Here is a 20436-nt window from a genome sequence, read left to right as displayed (position 1 = left end):
GTTAACAACAGAGACATAAGCGAACACGGAAGTGTCTCAGCCTGAGCAAGCTGCTTTATTTACTAACGTAGAATGTAAGAACAGTTTTGACAAGTTTGCAGTGTTTGCAAGATATGAATTAATAGAATAAAAAAAGGAGTTATAATAAATACAGGAAAAGTGCTTCACAGTAGTGTCGTGCCTCCTTAAGAAGCTCAACATTTATATAGAGGGAAAAATCTATAACATGTCAAAGCTTCTCCTAAAGAGCAATGTGCGTATACTCAATAACTCAGGAATGCCAAAAGAGAAACATTCTCTAAGGTTTATTATCTATAAACACCAGAAGTAAAAAACTTATTTTGCTTCCAGCTGGGACTTGGTGGAAGAGGACTAAAAAAGAAATCCTTCCCCTTGTCCTGCACTTCGAGTTTAATTTCAAGTGAAGGAAACAACCCCACCATTTCCATGCAGGGCTCCAGCAGCTATACAAAGCGGAGGGCCCTGGATTTCCCAACAGGGCTTGCTCTCCTTAGTTTACTTCTGGAGAAATTATAAAAATGTGACTGCTATGTAGGAAACAAGTCTGTTTCCCCCTACGCTAAGGAGCACATTACAACCTTCTCCTTCCGTGAAGAGCCCTCCCACAGCATCAGCGGTGCACTTACCGTCATTCACACAGCTGCAGAACCCGCACTGGTATCTTCTTCCTCCCTCGATGAACTGCATGAATGGGCACATGTAGGCCTTGCACCTGTTACATCTCACTGGTCCACTTTCTCCATGATTTACCAAGTAAAGGGGAGTCTGTGCAAAGCAAGGGAAATTAAATGAATGGCTAGCTACTAGACTTCTAGGTTTTACAGTGAGAATATGAAAAATCTTCCAATGACAGCTATTAAGGAACTTTTAGCACTTGGCACTTGCCACGATAGTTGATGCCCCTCTCTATCACATGAATTCAAGGTACTACAATGCTGCCCACAATATCCAAACAAAAGGAAATTTATGTCACTTACAAGCATACGAATACATGTTCATATGTCTATGTATATACAAATATTTACCTGCTTGAATATGAAAAAAGGAAACAGAAAATACAGTAATACCTAATCACACTTATGCTAAAAAGTGCTGGATACCTTACTTCACACATTTTGCTAAAATAAAGAAGCAAACTGGTCTACTTTGGAAAGTTCTAGTATTGCATAGCCATATGCTGTTTATGTAGTTTTTCAAAGTCTACAAAATATCCCTTCAAAAATGCAAGTATTAAAGATATAAGCAAGAGTGTCTGCTGCTTAGGCCAGGAAGTCAATTGTGTCTTGTCTTTTATTTTCTTAAATGTCAAACTGTTTCACAGCCCTCTCAGTGTGCCTGGTCATGCTTTGCCAACACTGAAAACATATTTAAGTGAATGGTGACTTCTTCATAAACATATGCACAAAGCATCATACATCACTTACAGTTTGAAAGTGAAAAGAATAGGCATTACAAAGAAATGTAAGAAAAAGAAAGCTGCCTAGTTTCTTAATGCTTCCAGATTTTCAAAATAAAGCCACAAAGATCTTATTTTATAAATCTTCTAAAGATAACAATTTTTGGAACACTTGAGAACTGCAGGGTTTGGTATGCCAATTTAAAAAAAATATTTAAAGATAAACATGTGAATAAAGCAGTCTGCCCTTTAATGGAGGCCCCAGCACAGGAGGTAGGGAGGGGCGTAGATGTGTGTAGGGGAGAGTCACCAGGACATTTTCTGCTAAAGCCTTGGAAAACTGAGATGTGCTGTTCATCCTTGCGCAGATGTTCCATGTGAAAACTGATCCACTGCTGAGACTTTAGAAATGAGCCAGGTCTCAGAGCAGGAGAGGCGGCGGGAGAGAGACGGACAGCGAGATTTAGTACAATACGCAAAAGACTCTGAGAAAGGATAAAATACATTCAGAATCCTAGTTTAGGGCCTGCAGAGCCACTGCACAGAGCCAGCTCTGGGGCAGCACTGGTAGGGTTGGGTCCAGGTCAAATGTGTGTGTGTGTGCGTGTGTGTGCGTGTGTGTGTGTGTGTGTGTGTGTGTGTGTAGTATGGAGCCCCACACCAGGTACAAATGCTGGGAAAAGACAACTGCTGTAATTTCTGTCTGGAATAATCTGTCCCTTTTCAAAACCAGTCAGTCCAGGAAAGTGTCATCAATAAGTGGGTTGCTGCAGAGTAAGTATGAGTTCCTGTTACTGCAAAATGTTAGATAGCAAAAATGATCTAAAAGAGAATTTACCTTTTAGGAGATTTTGGTACAACCTAATGGTTACAGTGACAAGCAGCAATTTTCTTAAAATACTAGGAAACTAGTTTAAATATATATTCACACATAAGTTTACACATTAACATATAAAGCTCTCCTTTATATAAATGTTTAGTTTGAAAGGCATAAAGTGATACATGTTCTCTTCAGCCGATAGAAATGCTGTGAGGAGACAAGACAGCAGTAAAAAGATGCAGGTACAAAAAAAAGGATGATGATGAAGATACTTAAGACAATAAACTAAGATGAGAAGTAAAAGGCAACAAAATACACTGATCGGGCAGCTGTTCCTGGATGGACAGTCTCGTCACTGATTATGCCTGTGGCCACTGTTCTGATTTACGGCTTCAAAATCTCTGTGATCAGGAAGGCTTTCAGAAGTTGAAATACGGAGAAACTCTGCAATTTGCATTTACTCCACTCGAGTTTGCTTTCATCATCCTTTTATTTTCAAAGAGTTCAAAGACCATAATCAACGCTGTGAGAGACTTTAGAGACAAAGCATGATGCCGTCAGTGACAGGCAGGCCAGAAGTAATGGAAAGAGAATTGCCTTTATTTTTACTGCTGTGCTTTGCTCCAAGCCAGGCTTAGGCAAAAATCACGGTCAGCAACCAACATGCCAGCATTCCAGTCCTGGCAGATTCCAACTCGTAGACCCGAAAGTGAAGGTCCAGCAATGAGCTGCAGCCAAGTCATGACTTATATCGAGGCTGTTAAATACTCACTTCTCTCTTTCTCTTTGGGAAAGCAGATGATAGGTAGGTAAGGTGTTTAGATCATCGAGGTGACAACAAAGAATGTTAAAAGCTTTTTAACTGTTTATATTTTATTTTGGGGCACCAGGGCAAGAGTTTCTAAATGAGGCTGTCTTGTTTCATCTCTCTCAGGCCATGATGAAAACTCTCAGAGATCTTGCTTCGCTCTTTCCAGATGTCCGCCTGCCCGCAGCAGTGCGCATGAGCTCATAAACAGACTAAGCCCACTTCTGTTCTGCGTGCAATCTTAGTGAATACTGTGCAGTCTTTCTCTAAAAATCAAGTTACTTTCCAAAAAGTGCCCCAAATGCCCTAAATATGCCCCCTCCAGGAGATCCATACACACTCTTCCTTCTCTTATAAATGCAAAAGTGGGAAGACGGTGAGTCTGCTCTGAAGGGTGCATGTGGCTCTTCTTAGCTCTGGCCCTGTGCAGTATGGGTTTAAATGACATGAAAGTGCTGGAAAGCTGAGGAAGGCAAAGGAGGAGTTGCTTGAATCTCACATTTCTGGATCCACAAGGTGTGCCAAACAATACACTGGTATGAATTTCTATTAAAATGCTTTAACTGAATGAAATACACCTCTTTTGCATATATAAGAATTGCCATGCTCCATTTTGGGCCACATGCAAAAGTATTGTTCATTTAGTATTAAATGGTATCAATGGTTAAAAAGCAAACCAACTTCTGATTACTTTTTATGTTAAAGAGGTACATATCAAGCTGGGTCTGGTGGCACTGTGCTATAATCCCAGCATTCTGAAGCAGGTGTCAAGCCCAGCCTGGGGAACTTTGTGACTTAGTCAGACCCAGTTTCTAAATATATAAATAACTTAATTTAAAAATAGGGCCAAGGGTATAGCAAAAGAAAAGAAGGAAGAAACTACTAATAAACATTTTAAATTGTCTTATTTTAACCTATTATCAGTTTTTAATATGTCAGTTTTCATGTCATCAAATAACAACATTTGCCTAGTGGGTGCCCTGTTTACCTCCTGGCCTGACCATGCAGTGGAATACGAACAAGATAACAAGCACACACATATTCAGTTAAAAGGAAAGGGTGTGTGCAGAGAGAAGGCTTCCCCAAGCATCAGAATCAAAAGCTATTTTTAGCTCCATAAGGCAATGTTAAACTATTCACAGATTGTATTTCCAAACAAAAGCAGATGCTCAAAACTGACACAGAATGTAGGAAAACCCATTAGAATAATTTTCTAAAGGCTGTGGGTTGTGTATTATTGTTCTGGCACCTATATTGCTAAGAAAAGTCTCAACACATAAGTCCAGCTGTGGACTTTCTGGTTTAGCAGTGATGAACTACACAAAGCAGCTAGCTCAAGGCCAAACCTGGAAATCCGCAACTATGAAGGTGTCTTAACAGCATTATTCCAGCAGGTGGCACTGTGGGACTAAATATTAAAACAAGGCAGTGGGTAATACACGTGATAATTATGATGAATTAATTTTATGTGACTAACAACATTTAAGAGAGCTAAGTGAAACAGTGAAATTAAACAACATGAAACAGACTATTTTATGCATGAATTAAATGTGTCAGACTTACTAGGTAATAAAAAAAAACCGCTATTTGAAATGTTGCTAACGCTCTCTGGACTCTTCCTTGACTACATGTAGGAAAATGGAAACACTGTTGGGCTAGCTGCAAAATAGAGTAGGCAACTTAAAAATGGCGTGAGGAGGAAAGGGCCCTGGTGTCACCATCCACCTCCTGCTCTCCACACTGGCAGTGGAGGTGCGCAATGACAAAACAACACAGGCGACGCTGGCTGAACTGTGGTAGGCAGCAGCACGCTGTGCAGTAGAAATGGTGCTGTGAAGGGAACTTCTCCCTCCTGGTGGAGTGTCAAATCTCTCGCGGTGATGGGGACACGGGGCCAGGGGGCATAAGGGCCGCATTCCAGAGCCCAGGTGTGCCTGATTAGTGATGGCCTACCTAACAGGGCCCAGGATATCAGTGGGTGAAACTCCACGTCTCTCCCTTCTTCTCAAATGTACCTTACCAGCCACTTGGATGTAGAGCTAAAGTTTATACACACACACACACACTCACTTATTTTCACTACCTATTCCCCCTTTCTTCTCACACTTGTTTATGAATTTTGAAAAAAACCCCAACTTTTCCATTTTAAATTCCACCTCTCTCTTCTCTCATTTTCTTCCCTTCATCACAAGTCTGGAGGAAGCCATCAGTGTCCTGGCACTGCGCAGCTGGCTGACATCGCTAATGACCTATCTTGCTGTGTACCCAACGGAAGCAGTGAGCCCTGCCAACGCGCGACAATGGCCTCCAGCTCATAAAGGAGCACGTCCACGTCACGGTATCCCTCCAGGTACGTCCCTGTGCATATGGACCTCCAGCACAGGATTTCATGCTGTTAACGCCACTGTACACACATCTCCTTCTTGGGGTTGGAGCCCTGCTTATTTTTTGGATCAGCCACAAGAGGAAGCCAGTGTGGCAGTTTAGATTAATTGGGGGATATAAGTAGAAGGCTAAAAGCGGTATGTGAAAAGATAATCCAGAACCTGTGATGAGCAACCACCCTCTAAAAATGCTAAACATTCAGACTGTCAGGCATGCTGGAAGGCTAGCAAAGTAAGATTCCCAGAGGATTAAGGCCAGGAGCTAAAATGAAGAGCCGGCACCACCTTCTTACAGCCATTATCATATGAAAAGAGAAATGCAGAAAGCAGCTTGTGCATGCTGCCTACTCTCAGCCTCACCAGTATGATTCTGCCAGCCTGTGTGGACAGAGGAGGTACAAGTCAATAGTAATGTGCGGCAATACAATGTGTAGAGAACAATACTACTTTGAGTTTTAAAAATTATAACTCCAAAATGGAGGAATATTTTCTGAATGTTAAAACTACCTTATAATTTTTTAAAACACATGTGATGACACAAAACACTCTACTAATTCTAAGAGCATATTCCTGCTTTTTCAAGAATATTTGACTTGGCTTTTTTTAAGTGTGTGTGTGTGTGTGTGTGTGTGGCCAGCTCAGTCCACCAGGGGGCGGGGCTGGCTGGCATGTGGTGCTGGGGGATTGAACCGCAGTCCCTTGCTTTGCTAAGCTTGTTCTAAGTAGGTGCTTTAGACCACTGAGCCATCTCACCAGCCCCCGACTTGGCTCTTTTCATCCAGAACTTTAAAGTTTTAATTTCCAGAAAATTATCCTCTTCCTATCTTGAGCAATTATTTTTAACTTTCTTTTTCCTTCACCAGTGTTTTCAGAGGGTCTATTCCATTACAACTATGTCTAGAGCTTTTATTAGACTTGACTATGTCTTATTTGGAAGTTATTTTTGTTATTAGCTCTGAAATAATTTTTTTTTCTGATGCAGGCTTCCAATAGTATATGTAGAATCATAAATGGAACTTGCACAGTGATGCACAGTTTAAAATGCGTTCATCTATTTAAAGCCTCAGTTGGATGCTGAGGCCCGAACCTTGGAAGCGGGACTCCTTCCACTTTTTTCAGGAGGAATAAAGGTGACCTGTACAATAAATTACAGAACTGCAGCTTGATTCTCACATACTGATCACAACTACTTACCTCCTCCGTGCTATGAGTGCAAGAAACTGCTTGCAGATGTGTAAGTCCTGAGAAGAAAGCAGTATATAGCCACGAGAGAAAGGGACAGTTCCCCATGGCTTATGATGCAAATCCAGCCCTGTTGCTCCCTGGTAACCACTGTAAATATTTCTTGCCATCTCACTCTCATTTTAAAACATTTAAATTGTGCCAGATCCTCCACATAAGCTTTCCCCCACCTCCCTTAGCAGAAAGCCTTCAGCAAGAAAACTGCAAGTGAGACCAGGTACTCCCTTGCCCTTACCCCAGGAACTAGCTAGCATCTGCTTGTTTCCTTCTCCTCGGGCCTCTCAGCATGAACAGACCACCCCTTTCTCCTCCTGACTTCTCAGAGCCTTGATGCAACCCAGGATCATGTCTACACCTGGCCCCACAGGACCATCTGCTCCTAAGGGAGAATTACGTTTTGTCATTCAAACCCAGGCCACCTGCAGAAGACATTTCATTCCTACAGGTTCCGGTGGGAACCTGCACCTTCCATCTGATGCCTCGCACTGACAGCGCTCATCACACTGCTCGACTTTTTGGAGCCAGTAACTTCGCTCTCAGGTTCACCATTCTCAGGGTCAGTGTGTTTACTGCTCTTACCGCTGGGGTGAAGACCTCAAAGAGTGCTCACCCCATAGTTCCTGAAGGAACAAACCTACTGTCCGCCAGGGGCTTACAAACGGACTGAGAAGCTCAGAGAAACATGTGATAGCTATTGAAGCAAAACGCATGGGTGAAAGAAGAAATCACCTGTGGTAAGGATTTAACAGAAGCTTTATTAAAAAGAAAACAGGTAGTTACAAGGAATTCTGTGTCCTTATAACTGAGAGAGAGAATTTCATTAAGTGCGAAGAGCACAGCATGGGATGAGAGGCCCAGGGTATGCGGGGGCCAGCAGTAAGAGGACCTAGTCCAGGCAACACAAGGGAGAGGAAGATGAGAGGGACTCTGTGGACGGCCTCTAAGCCAGGCAGGCAGGCAGGCAGGCAGGCAGGCAGGCAGGCAGGCAGGCAGGCAGGCAGGCAGGCAGGCAGGCAGGCAGGCAGACGCACATGCACACACACACACACCTACCTCAAATCTGTTGTTACTGCATTGTAACAATTCTAGAAGAATGTATTTAAGGCATTCTACCACTCACAAAAATAGTACCTTTGGTATAAGTTTTGAAACCTGTTCATAAATTAGCAAATCCTTCCATGTTTTCCAATTATCACAAAGGACTTCTAGAATCCCTCTTTGTTTCATTACCTCCTATTTTTCATTCAATTCATAAAACCCTGGCTTATTTTAAAGCAAATTCAAAAGTGTTGAGTAATGTGAATTTTTGCACTAAATTTTTAACTAAAAAATATTCAGTAACAGTATGCACAGGCCGGGGGAGATAGCTCAGCAGAATAAGCACGTGCCTGGCAAGTGCAGGGTCCTGAGTTCAATCCCCAGTACCAAACACACACACACACACACACACACACACACACACACACAGTATGCAAACTTTATGTTCACCTGTGACCTCCAGGGGCTAAATTTTTAAGTCCTCAATAAGTATTTGTTGAATGGATAACAAGGAAGGGAGGGAGGGAAAAGCTGAAGGCTGAAGAAAAATATGGGAGGAAGGAAAATAGAGGAATATGCTTTGGACTTAAGGATATCTGCTAGTGCTTCTGCATGTAACAAACCCCAGTATTCTAAGATCATCCCAAAATTATACCAACAGCTGAACTATGAGACTTCTTTCATGGCCTGAATTGTTTTCAGGCAAACATAGCTGTGACATTTCTACTCAGCCCGCTAATGGCAGGAGGACTGTTTGTTGGGAAGGTCACACCAGACCAAGTCTGTAAAAGGCCAGTCCTGGTGAGCAGGCAGCCAATTTCAAGGGGGAAATAAAGAGCAGGGCAGTTTGGACACCGTCCTAAGGGCTCTCCTAAGGGCAGGCCCCATCACAACTGAAATGTAAGTGGGAGGAGCTTACTCCTGAAGCATTCCGCTTAGAATCCTCCCTCCCTTCAAGGGATGGCTATTACAAAGCTCGGCACTGTTGTGCTTGCTGGAACCTTTCAGCTGAGGCTCCCTCTCCAGGAGCTTCGATGTTGAGGAATTCTGGAGCTGGGTGCCATTCCCCTACACTTTTTGTCTTCCCCTCCTTTCTCTTTTTCCTTTTTCTTTTTCTCTCCTCTCCTTTTTCTTTTCTTTTTTCTTTTGCAGTACCAGGGATTAAACCCAGGACTACATACCCAGCTATTCTGTTTACTTTTGTAATTTGGGGGACAAAGTCTTGCACAGGTGCCCAGGCTGGGCTTGAACTCCAATCTTCCTGCCACAGCATCCCACAGTGCTAGCACTGGAGGCGAGAGCCACCAACCACATCTGGTTCCCACATTTCCTGTAACTGTTGACTTATTACGGTTTTGTCTTTTATCCCCAAGAGAAAATTATTCTGTTGTCTAATATACAGGTCACCTGCAAAAGATCTACTTAATTGGGGTAACAACACACAAGTGTTCCATTTCAGACTTAAAGTTCCTCTGAATCAAGTACGTTTTTTTCCATAACAGAACAATTGGTAGCTAGCTTTCTACTCCCCCATCAAGTTATGAGATATTCCACTTTAAAGCTGAAAACATTAAAAATAATAAGCCCAGAGGCAAAAACCTCTTCTCTCTCATAGAACTGCAAGTTAGCAAAAGTATTTTCTCTACTTGTCTCACTCCCTTACCTGTCTATAAAAACACCTTCAGATGTTCACGCAAAGTCTTTCTTCACAGATGCCTGGTCAGTCAGGCCTCCCTGCCCACCCCACTTAATGTGACATGTGCATCCCACCCCCCCAGCACCCACCACCCCTGATCCCACTCGACTCTTTCCTTTCTCCATGGCAGTAGACACTTCGGCTTCCTGAGGGCAGTTCTGTCTGCTGCATCCACCTACATATCCTAGGTGCCAGGCACAGTATTTTATATAAGGTGATAATGAATACATCAGTGGTCCTTCTTAAAACCAGACGCTGCTCATACACTACTGATCAGATAACAACGTGTTACTGCTCAGATGCTGCCATACAGCTGAAACACTGCTAGCCTCAGCTGTGACTAGACAACCACAAAGCCTATTCTCAAATAAGGCACTTCTGACTGCCCCTTCTCTCCTCACACTGGGCACCAGTAGAAGCTGCATTTCTCGAAACATACTGAAACATTTTCATATGTTTAATTTTTTTTTAACATTTATTTAGTGTGTGTGTGTGTGTGTGTGTGTGGCCAGCTCAGCCCACCAGGGGGCGCGGCTGGCTGGCATGTGGTGCTGGGGGATCAAACCGTGGTCCCTGTGCTTTGCCAAGCTTGTTCCAAGTAGGTGCTTTAGACCACTGAGCCATCTCTCCAGCCCCATACTGAAACATTTTCTACAAATTGCTTTCACAGTGGGAAATAATATAAGACACCAAGAGTCCTCCAGTCCAGCCTGCTGTCAGTGTGATACTGCCTATCAACTATATCTGATAGCTAGCCACTTAGAGGGGGCAGGCTCCTTCCACTAGCCCAGGAGCTCATCTTGTGTGAGTTCATTTGATTTGGAAAAATAGTCAAAATCATTTAGAGTACAGAATTAAAAATAAGGCTTAAAATGGTGAGAAAAATTTTTAATTTGAAAAAGATAAATGACCAATTGGAAAACATCTAGAAAAATAAATATATTTGTACATTTAGCATAAATCATTAATGAACTGGAAGGGGAAAAATGACTTCTTAGGTTGTCAAATAATTAATGAAAATTGATAAATATAAGGGAATATATATACTTTTCTATTCCTTTCCTGTAATAAAAATATAGACAAAATTATGTTAAGTATTTATATGAAAGTCTTCTGAAAAATTTTCAAATTCTAAAAAAGAATGTATGAGATATAGTGAACCCAAAGAAACTTAATCTCATCCCATATTAAAGACTATGGTGTACTTTAGTTTTCCCTACAGTGCGGTTTAGGATTAAGCAAAGTGATATTTGTGATAGTTCTATGGTATATGACAATCTTTCCTGTCTTCCTTTTTTTTAAACTGCAGACTATGGTTCAAGAAAGCCAGTGATGGTCTTATTTTCCAAAACACCATGCCTGGCAAATCTTAAAGATTTTAATCCACTCTTCTTACATGCACTGCCCTACACACACACAAGCACATGTACAAGTACCATCTACCGCCACAAAATCAGGTCACATGGACAGGAATGAGCATTTGAAGGAAAAACAAGACAAGTGAAATGGAAGCTAAATTTATGAAAAGTTTTACTGTGTAGGAAATTCTGTAAATAACTGCCGTTCTCATCAGCGCAGATGTTTTCATCTGCTAGAAAAACTAGACAGAAAGATTATGCACACCGAAACCCCAAGCACGTATTTTTCATGAAAACATATGTTTGGGAAATAAAGTATTTTCATTGACACAGAACATGGAAACTCAAGACAACGGCAGTTGCCTGGATAAGGTGATGAAGCCAAAACGCAGGCTCCTGGACTTTCCTTGCATTGTCAGATCCTTTTTTGTTTAATCTACTTTGTAACTTTCAGTCTCAGACACAGCATCTATGTTCAAGAGGTTCCATAAATGTCTGAGCATAGATCTTTATGGTGAAAATCTCATCAATGTGGCCTAAAGTTCTAGTGTACTTCTCTATCAAGGTAATATTATACAGTAAAAATATCATATTTAAATATTATTTAACATAAAAATATTCTGAATACTCTTTTAGGCTCTGAAAACAAAATTATGAGAAAAATACAACACAGTCGCTCTCCTTATATAGAACCTCGTAATCACACACACAAACACAAAATCACACACAGCAGTACATGTTACAATGGGAGCTCCAAGATAGCACGGAGAAAGCAACTTCAAACTGAAATCGAAAATGTGAGCAAGAACTAATGAGGTTCAAAGGACAGGATGACAGGATAGAATGAGAGAAGTGGAGGAAAAAATCACTCCAGCAGATGCTAGTGAAACACCTTAGGAATGAAAAAGCTATGCAGTAATAGCTACGGCGACAGCTCAGTGGAAGAACCCAGCTCAGAATGGAAGGCCCTGCGTTAGATCCCCAGCACCACATGGACAGACAGACAGACACGTGCACATGCAAACCCAGATTCTAAACGAAGTTCAGAAAACAGTGATATATCAAATGACAGCATGCAACATTCTTTATAAGTGAGGGGCTTGGTCTCTTTTCACTGATGTATGTATGAGTAGACTGTGTAGTCTGAATCAGTTTTCTCCTTCTAATATATCACCTAGAGGCCCAAAAGAGGTTTAATATCCTTCTTAAAATAGTTACAACTCTGGTAAATACAACCTCTATTTTTTTAAGCTCTCTATATTTTCATACTTCTTTTCTTTGAACAAAATCAAAGAATATTGGATTAAAATAAGATTTATAATATTTAATATTACATAGTGAATAATCAAAACAAACATAATAATTGTCATTTATTATACTATCTTACTTTTTAAAGTAAGTGGCATTATAACTTTATCTGTAAGAAAAATGAGGCTCAAAAAGTTAAGTAAAACATCTAAGGTCACACTGCAGCCTCAGGACAGTCCCTTATGCACCTAGCTCCATTTGGCTCCCAGCTCCTATTTCTCCCACCACACTCAAATCAGCTCTACACAGCTGATAAAGAATCGCTCCAAAATAGCCTGTGCTTCACACAAATGTGCAAGTGATTTTCAGACATTCTAGAAAACAACTGCAAATTAGAAGTGAAGTTTTCTTTTTCCAGTTTTCTTTCTTTTCTATAAATGTTTGTAATTTTTTTATTTTTTAAAGAGAATACAAAATAGTAACAATAAAAAATAGAAATGATCCAGAATTTCACTAAACAAAATAACATGAATTGTACAGTGTTTGTTGTATTGCATCGCATAGTGTTGTCTTCAAATTAGGTGTTTAGATTACCACATATATGCATGTAAAATCAGAAAAACAAAAAGGTTATAAGAAGTTAAGCATGGGAGATAGCTCAGTAGAGTAAGTGCCTGCCTGGCAAAAAAAAACAAAACAAAAAATGAAGTTAGAAAGAAAAAGTAAAAAAGAAATAAAAAAAGAAAAATTAAGCATTAATTGTCCCTTTGCGTAGATCAGCAGAGATTCACTGTGGTCGAATGCTATGTTGCTCTCATTTCTGTTTTAAAATTCCGATCATTAATATCAGAGAACAACAAATAAATTACTGTTCCCACACTCTTCTGGGGACAAAGTCTCTGTGTAAGATTGCATTTGTAGGCATCACTCATGCATATGCAGCATTTAAAAAAGCATGCTATTAACTGTCAAGTATTATTAAAGCCGGTGTTCATGGGCTCACTGCGGACAAAGCAGTCCCACGAGTTCCACCAACTGAGTAACGGTGGGCGGGAATTGAAGCCACACGACCATCCAGGCAGTTTGCACCCACACAGGACCCAATGGCTGGGACAAGGTTAGTGACAACACAGCTGTTCACGTCTTTTTTTTTTTTTGTATTCATTGTTAACTTTATTGAAAATCAGTAATAATTATATAGCAAATTAAAAATTATAGACAAATATTGAAATGTGAAAGATATATGATGTAGACAGAGTGAATTTTAGAAAAATATTTCTGAAATGAATACATGAGATTAATAATAGATTGCACATTGTAAAAAAATTTACAAACTTAAATGAATATAACAATAAAAACTGTCTAAAATAAACATGAAGAAGAGTTTACAGATCAGTCATATGATAGTTCTCTCTGTGCCAAAATCAAGAAACTTATATTCATATAATTAGAATTCTCATAATAGAAGTAGGCAAAAATTTTTAAAGATTTACAATTTCTGAATTTAGTTAAAATTATAGCACAGTTCCAAGAAAAATGAACCTTTTGCACGAGAAATATGAATAAAGTCATACCAAGATACACAAAACTGAAATTGTCCAAAATTAATTGTAAAGAAAAAAATCATTAAAGCATACACATAGAAAAAATATTAGCTATGGAAGAACAAAAGTAAATAGTATCTTATTCCACAACAGAAAGAAAAAGAACAAGTAGGTAAAAAGCTAGACATTTATTCAAAGAACTGAAAAAAAAAAAAAAAAAAAGATCTGTCCTCATTGAATTTTATAGTTAGCAAAAATACCTTTGAAAGCTAAAAGTAAAATATTTTCCAGTTATGCAAACTCAAAATATTATAATATTTCCAGATATAGCATGTACAAAATAACAATGAGCATAATCCAGAGGGCAAGAGAAGTTGCCATAGGGACCTAGATAAAGAATAAGGAGCTCTCAAAATGGTAGTTATGCAGGACTATGCAGAACATATTAGATGAACCCATTTAATAGGTCATTGAAGATTTCCACAAAACAATATCAATCGTATGTCAGGTTATATACATATTTGTGTGTGTGTGTGTGTGTGTGTGTGTGTGTGTGTGTGTGTAAAAGACAAGGAAGAACCAATATAAAGTCAATGAAAAATGGAAATATACTTTTTAAAGTTTCTAAGACTAGGAGAAAATATACCATGTCTTATAAGTAGATTGTAAGTCAAAGAAGCAGTATAAATCAAAAAAATTAAAATTAAATATTTAGAAAATTGATTAAATATTAATTCAAAATTCAATTAAATATTTCAAAATAATATTCAAAAATTAAAATTGTTAGCCCAACTAAGAGGCCAGACTATAGTGTGTCATATATACAAATCTGTGATCAATTCAAAGTACTCACACAGTATTTGATTAGGTTAACATATATAAAAATATCAACTAAGAAAAAGTTTTCATGATAGTAAAGAATTACTAAGAATAAAACATAGCAAAAATACTGGAATGGCAAGTATACGACCAGCACTTCTAACAGTTTGGGGATAGGATATCACACAAAGTTCTAGTATGTCATGGACATGGACAGTGTCCATGATGCTTACTAGTGGCCAGGTGTCACTTGTGGGGCTGAGCTACTGCTATTTCCTTGATATCCACCCTGTAGACCCAGACAGAATCATGACCCATAGGGTGCAGGAGAAGTGCATTTGTAGAGTATGCTGATGGAAATATTTTGCTGATGTATACAAAAGAATAATTGAAAGACTGCTGTTGTATACCTTTTTTCTCTCCTGTGATTAATTGTTTGCCCTGTTTGCTGGGTTCTTTCCATTCTCATTCATGGAGTTGTGGTCATTTTGATCCCTGTCTAGAGTATCTTTTAGTAGTTTGTGTAAGGTTGGTTTTATTGTCATGACATTTTTTTAGTTGTTTTTTGTCATGGAAATATTTCACTCCTCCATTATACTTGAAAGAGAGTTTTGCAGGGTATATCAGTCTGGGTTGGAATTTGTTTTCTTGCAAGACTTGAATTACTAGGGCTGGGGAGATGGCTCAGTAGAATAAGCACTTCCCTGGCAAGCGCAAGGGCCTGAGTTCAATCCCCAGTTCCACCACAAAAAATCGTATGCCGTCTTCAAAAAAAAAAAAAAAAAAAAAAAGACTTGAAGTTCTTCATGGTTTGTGAAGAGAAATCTGCCATTATTCTGATGTGTTTTCCTTTAAATGTGATCTGTTTCTTTTCTCTAGCAGCATTTAGTACACTGTTCCTATGCTGAATTTCTGGGATCTTGACTATTATATGTGTGGGTATGGTTTTGATTGGGTTGATGTTATTTGGAGTTCTTTATGCTTTCCTTACCTGAATGTCAGATTATTTCCCCATATTTGGGAAGTTTTCTGCTATTACTTCTGCTCATATTCTTTTTATATCATTTGTATTGACTCCTTTCTCATTGATGCCTATTAGTCTTATGTTGTCCTTCTTTCCATCATCTTGCAGACGTTGAATTATTTTTTCTGCATCCTAGTTGTTTTTAAGAGATCTTTCCTTACCTTTTCACTAGCTGCAATGATATCTTCAAGGTCTTAAAGTCTATTTTAACTTCCATTCAAATGGTTTTGTCAGCTTGTGATTGACGTTTTTAACTTTCTCTATATCACTTTGAATCTGCTTCATGCGTTCTATTTCTTTCCTATATTGCTCATTCAAGGATTCCATCATTTTTTAATTCTCTATTTTTTATCAGCATCTTTTTTAGAAGCACTTACTACTTCTGTCATTATGGTTAACATTTCCTTTTTTACTTCAAAAACTATTTCTGAAATAATTTCCTCTATACCCTTCTGCAGTTATTTCTTTTCTTCAGATGCTATTATTTCAGAGATTTCAGGTGTGTGATTTTCAATTTCTTCTATGCTATTGTCTTCTGCACTTATTTTGGGTGGGCTCGGGGCCTGAGATTGCATTTTGCTCCTTCTCTTTGTCTTTTTGTATAGCACTGCCTTCTGACCTTTGGTGTAGAGCTTTGGCAGTTATTACCTTAGCACCAGATCTACCAAATTCAAACTTGGCCAGGTGGGTGTGGCTTGGGTCTGGCTGCTGTGCTCCACTTCTTCCTGCTGCAGACCTTGAAGTGAACCATTTGTACTGCTCTGGCAAGATGTTCTGCTCCTGGATCAGCTGGGTGGGTCTTTCCTCTAGCCTCTCTGTAGGGAATTCTGCCACAGGATTCTATACTGGGCCTGTCTGATGGAGGAAGTTTCACACACATGCCTGGTCTAGGTGCTGGCTGGAGTGAGGGTCCGGTGGATCCTGGGCAGTCCCACTCACACACTGGACCTGGGTACTGGGTGGTCTCTCTCTCTCTCTCTTTCTCTCTCTCTCTCTCTCTCTCCCCCTTTTAATGGGATTAAGGGAGTGGTGCTGTGGATTGAATTCAGAATTTTCACTGAACTGCATCCCAAGACTTTTTTGTTGTTGTTTTTCATTTTTAGGAAGGGTTTCACTAAGTCACTAAGTTGTCCAAGTCAGGCTCAAATTTGGCAGTCCTCCTGCACAAGCTTCCTGGAGTTCTGGGATTATATGCGTGTGCTACTTACCTGACTTCTTTTAGCCTTTTATTCAATGAGAACTTGATGTGTAGAAATTTTTCCAATATAAAACTTTATGTTCTTACTTGATCACAAAAGGGACAGGTCTGCTGTATTTTTGAGTGTGCATATTCTTTATATATGTATATTTATACATATTTATACATTTATTATATTTATACATATATTTATATGTATAAAAGTTGACTGAAGTTAGGAACATGAACCAAAATATAAATATTTCCTTGATTTCAAAACCTCATCCATTCTGAGACCCCAAAGCTTCCAAAGCATCAATGCTAAGAATTCTTGGTTAAAAAGGCATATTTGCATTTTGGAAATGTTAAGATATGAGCAAATGCAGTCTTAGAAAAGCTGGAAATGGCAGTAGAGGGTTTCAGGTCTCTGAGCTACATTCCACACAGATGAGGCTGGCTCACATTTTGGGGTGTGTGTTCTCAGTGCCAGGATTTTGTAGGTCAGAAAACCAACGTTCACATTAACCATGGCAGAATATTTTTTATTTTTGTTTCTCCTTTTTCTTTCTTTCTTTGGTTTTGTTTTTGTTTTTGTTTTTGTTTTGTACCAAGGATCAAACTCAGGACCTTGAGCTTGCCAGGCAGGTGCTTCTGCTGCTGAGCTATCTCCCTGGCCATTTCTCCTTATTCTTAAAGAGTAATTTCTTTCATAATAGAAGTTAGATTCACCTAAATAATTTTGTGACTGAGAAAGTAAGCTTGGTACACTTAGCTTCTGAACTGTCACTTAAAATAGAATCCTAATAACCTTCGCTTTGGAAATGTGACTCTGTCTCCCAGTGTTAGAACACAGTTCTAAAAAAGGACAGCATTCTGCTCTCCAGCTGCCAACCTTTTCATAGTATGTTTTAATAGCACTGTAATAAGAGTGACCACAAATCTTAAGAGATAAGACTCAGTTCTAATGTAACTTAAAGAATAAAGCCACTTTAAATGCTATATTCATCATTCTGCTTGAGTACATATATTTTATTTTTCCAAGTTTTGTATGATGTAAAAATACTGCAGTAAATCCTAAATACAATCATAAAGTACATCTTGAAAAATTAAATAGGACTTTTAAGTTTTCATTTAAAAATAACTTAAGTTATAAATCTTTTTTAAGTTCTTTATAGGCCATAGTATTATGGAGTAATCAGTTTAATTTCAGGGTTATTTATCACTAAAGCTGCCTGTTTGTAAAAATGGCTATATATAAAAATGCATAATCTCACAATCATGTTATTTTAAAATGAATAATACACTAAAAGTATATTATTAGTAAGTATACTAGTAGTGCAATACAACTGAAATCACACTGGCTTGAACTGTATATTTTGTTACTAATAAAATATGGGAGTTCATAAACACATTAAATGCCCCCCAAAAAAACTGCAACAGTAAGACAGACGCTAGCAGAATTCCAGGACAGCAGACAGAGCCAGACTTTTTCCTCATGGGAACAGAGGCCTCGGGTCACGAAGGCACAGCAGAAACCTGAAGTCACTTCCTGTTGCTAATCTAGTGTTCCAGCCTTTACTTATATATCATGCTAGAAAGAAAATTATTTCCCAAAATATTCTCATCAAAATTGTTCCAAAACATTTTCTGTCCTTTATAATGAATGGAGCCTCTATCATTAATATGTGACAGAGGTGAACCTCTATCATTAGTATTCACTGCCCCATGAAGTCAGAAGTACTGTTTCTCCCATTATGTTGATGAAATTGTAAACAATATAGTGGTACCTCAGCTCATCAACACCTTTGTTTACAAATAATTTGGCTCACAAACAGAAGCATCTGGAAAAATTCTGCTTTTGTTTGCAAACTCTGTGTCAAGTGACAAACATAAAAGTGGCCAACTTTCCCCCACAAACACAAATACAGACATCATTTCCAGAATCATAGAATAAATTAAGTTCATGAACCAAGGTACCACTGTACATCAATGGATTCTTAAATGACTGTTTTATCCAGAGGCTGTTGGTGGTCATTTCAAAGTATGAAACAAGATAGCCAAAGTAGGATAAAAGCTTCCATTTAATCAGTGACATGTTCTCAATTGATATGATGGTCAGCAAATAAATAAGACTGATGCTAAAACATAAAAATCCTAAAATAGCTAGAAACCAACCACCTTTCCAGAGTCTTACCTTTCTATGCCTATATAGTCCTAAACATACTGTTTACCTACCTAAGACCTCCACTGGATCCCCAACACTGTGCTGAGCTCTGGATAGTTGTTGGTCTTCGAGAAATATGAAACAGGAGCTTGAAATCAAAAGACTTCAAGGAAAAACACTTAAGTAGAAATTTCAAGAAACCTCACAGGCCCATAAGAGCAAAAGGCCCATTTCTAACACTATAGCCAGCAAAGAAAAGGATGCTGTTTTATATGTTAACCAAATAGAGCTTCAGAAAGTTCACTTACTGCCCCATGAAGTTGGAAGGGTGTGCCCCCAGGAATCAGAAGTTCCAGAAACATCGCTCATTAGCAACAAGACTTTAGTACTAAACTACAGAACTTGTGGGGTTTCACCATCTATAAAAGCAGAGTAACAACTACCACCTAAGTCGCCATCTTCCCAAGGATGTAAGACTTATGGTCACCATGAAATAAGCTACGAGTCAGCAGAATCTTTTCTTGAAGTATCAAACAAGCAGCATCAATTCTGACAAAAGTATGTTAAGTCATGCAAACAAAACTAGCTAGAAAGTCAAATGCATGACCAATAATTCCTTCTGTAACTGAGACTGAAAGGTCATCCTTGACAGAAAGTATTGTTGTTGGACCTATTTTCTGATAGTCTTTCCCTTGTTTTTTTAACAAAACTTATTGGTTCACTGACAGCTACTCTTTTTTTTCTTCCAATAGTATCTTCTTCATAGTGACTGCATCTATTATAATAAGAATAATAGTTAAGAGAATTGAAACAGCAGCTAATAATAGGATGAATCACGGGATAAAAGTAAATGGGACATTTATATATTAAATCATATCTCATGTAAAACTTCCTAAAACTCAACTCTATAGAATAAGGTTATTTCTAATAGAGCCTTTTTCTGCACATTGGGAAAAAATGAGCTGCATCCTTCCTTACAAACTGTCTATAAATCATAGGCAAAGTAACTAGTTTTATTTTTCTCCATATCCCTAATATCCAGTTCAGCTCCTACCATAATATAAGCAGCAGGTTAACAATGGGGTAAAATTTTAAGCTGTGACTAAAAGGATATCATTGTTAATTCATTAAGCAAGCCAGGCATGGTGGCACATGCCAGTCATCCCAGCACTTAGGAGGCTGAGGCAGGAGGATGGCTGCAAATTCAATACCCACCTGGGCTATAAAATGAGCTTAAGGCCAGCCTGAACTGCATAGTGAGATCCTGTCTCAAACACACACACACACACACACAGAGAGAGAGAGAGAGAGAGAGAGAGAGAGAGAGAGAGAGAGAGAGAGAGAACAACAAAATGACTGCTTACTATATCTACATACAATCTAAAAGTGTATATATACATCCCTGAACACAGATGGAGTGAAAGTTTCTACCATCTGGTATATAGGTAAAAGTACCTATAACTAGATATATATGCTTGTGCAAGATATAAAGATTTCCTAATTCAAAAAAAAAATGCAAAATTAAATTAGTTGCAATCTTCAATTATTTTGAACCTGAAATTGGTAGGATCTCTACCTCAGTTTTTATATAGCACCCAAAAGTAAAACACAATAAAAAGGCTGACAGGGCTGGAGAGATGGCTCAGTGGTCTAAAGCACCTACTTAGAACAAGCTTAGCAAAAGCATCAGGGACCGC

General features: G+C 38.8%; 1 protein-coding gene across 2 annotated transcripts in view; it reads right to left on the bottom strand.

Moving 5' to 3' along the window:
• Positions 1-20436, bottom strand: part of Sec24d (SEC24 homolog D, COPII coat complex component) — a 101100-nt gene that overhangs the window by 45036 nt on the left and 35628 nt on the right. For both annotated transcript variants that reach the window (XM_004644252.3, XM_004644253.3), the window contains exon 10: positions 648-786. In XM_004644252.3, the coding sequence (XP_004644309.1) occupies positions 648-786 (139 nt within the window). The remainder of the gene's footprint in view (positions 1-647; positions 787-20436) is intronic.

The sequence above is a fragment of the Octodon degus genome, unplaced genomic scaffold (assembly GCF_000260255.1).
Source record: "Octodon degus isolate 3935 unplaced genomic scaffold, OctDeg1.0 scaffold00196, whole genome shotgun sequence".
Lineage (NCBI taxonomy): Eukaryota > Metazoa > Chordata > Mammalia > Rodentia > Octodontidae > Octodon > Octodon degus.
The sequence above is the reverse complement of the archived record's forward strand: the minus strand, read 5'-3'. Positions and strand labels throughout refer to the sequence as shown.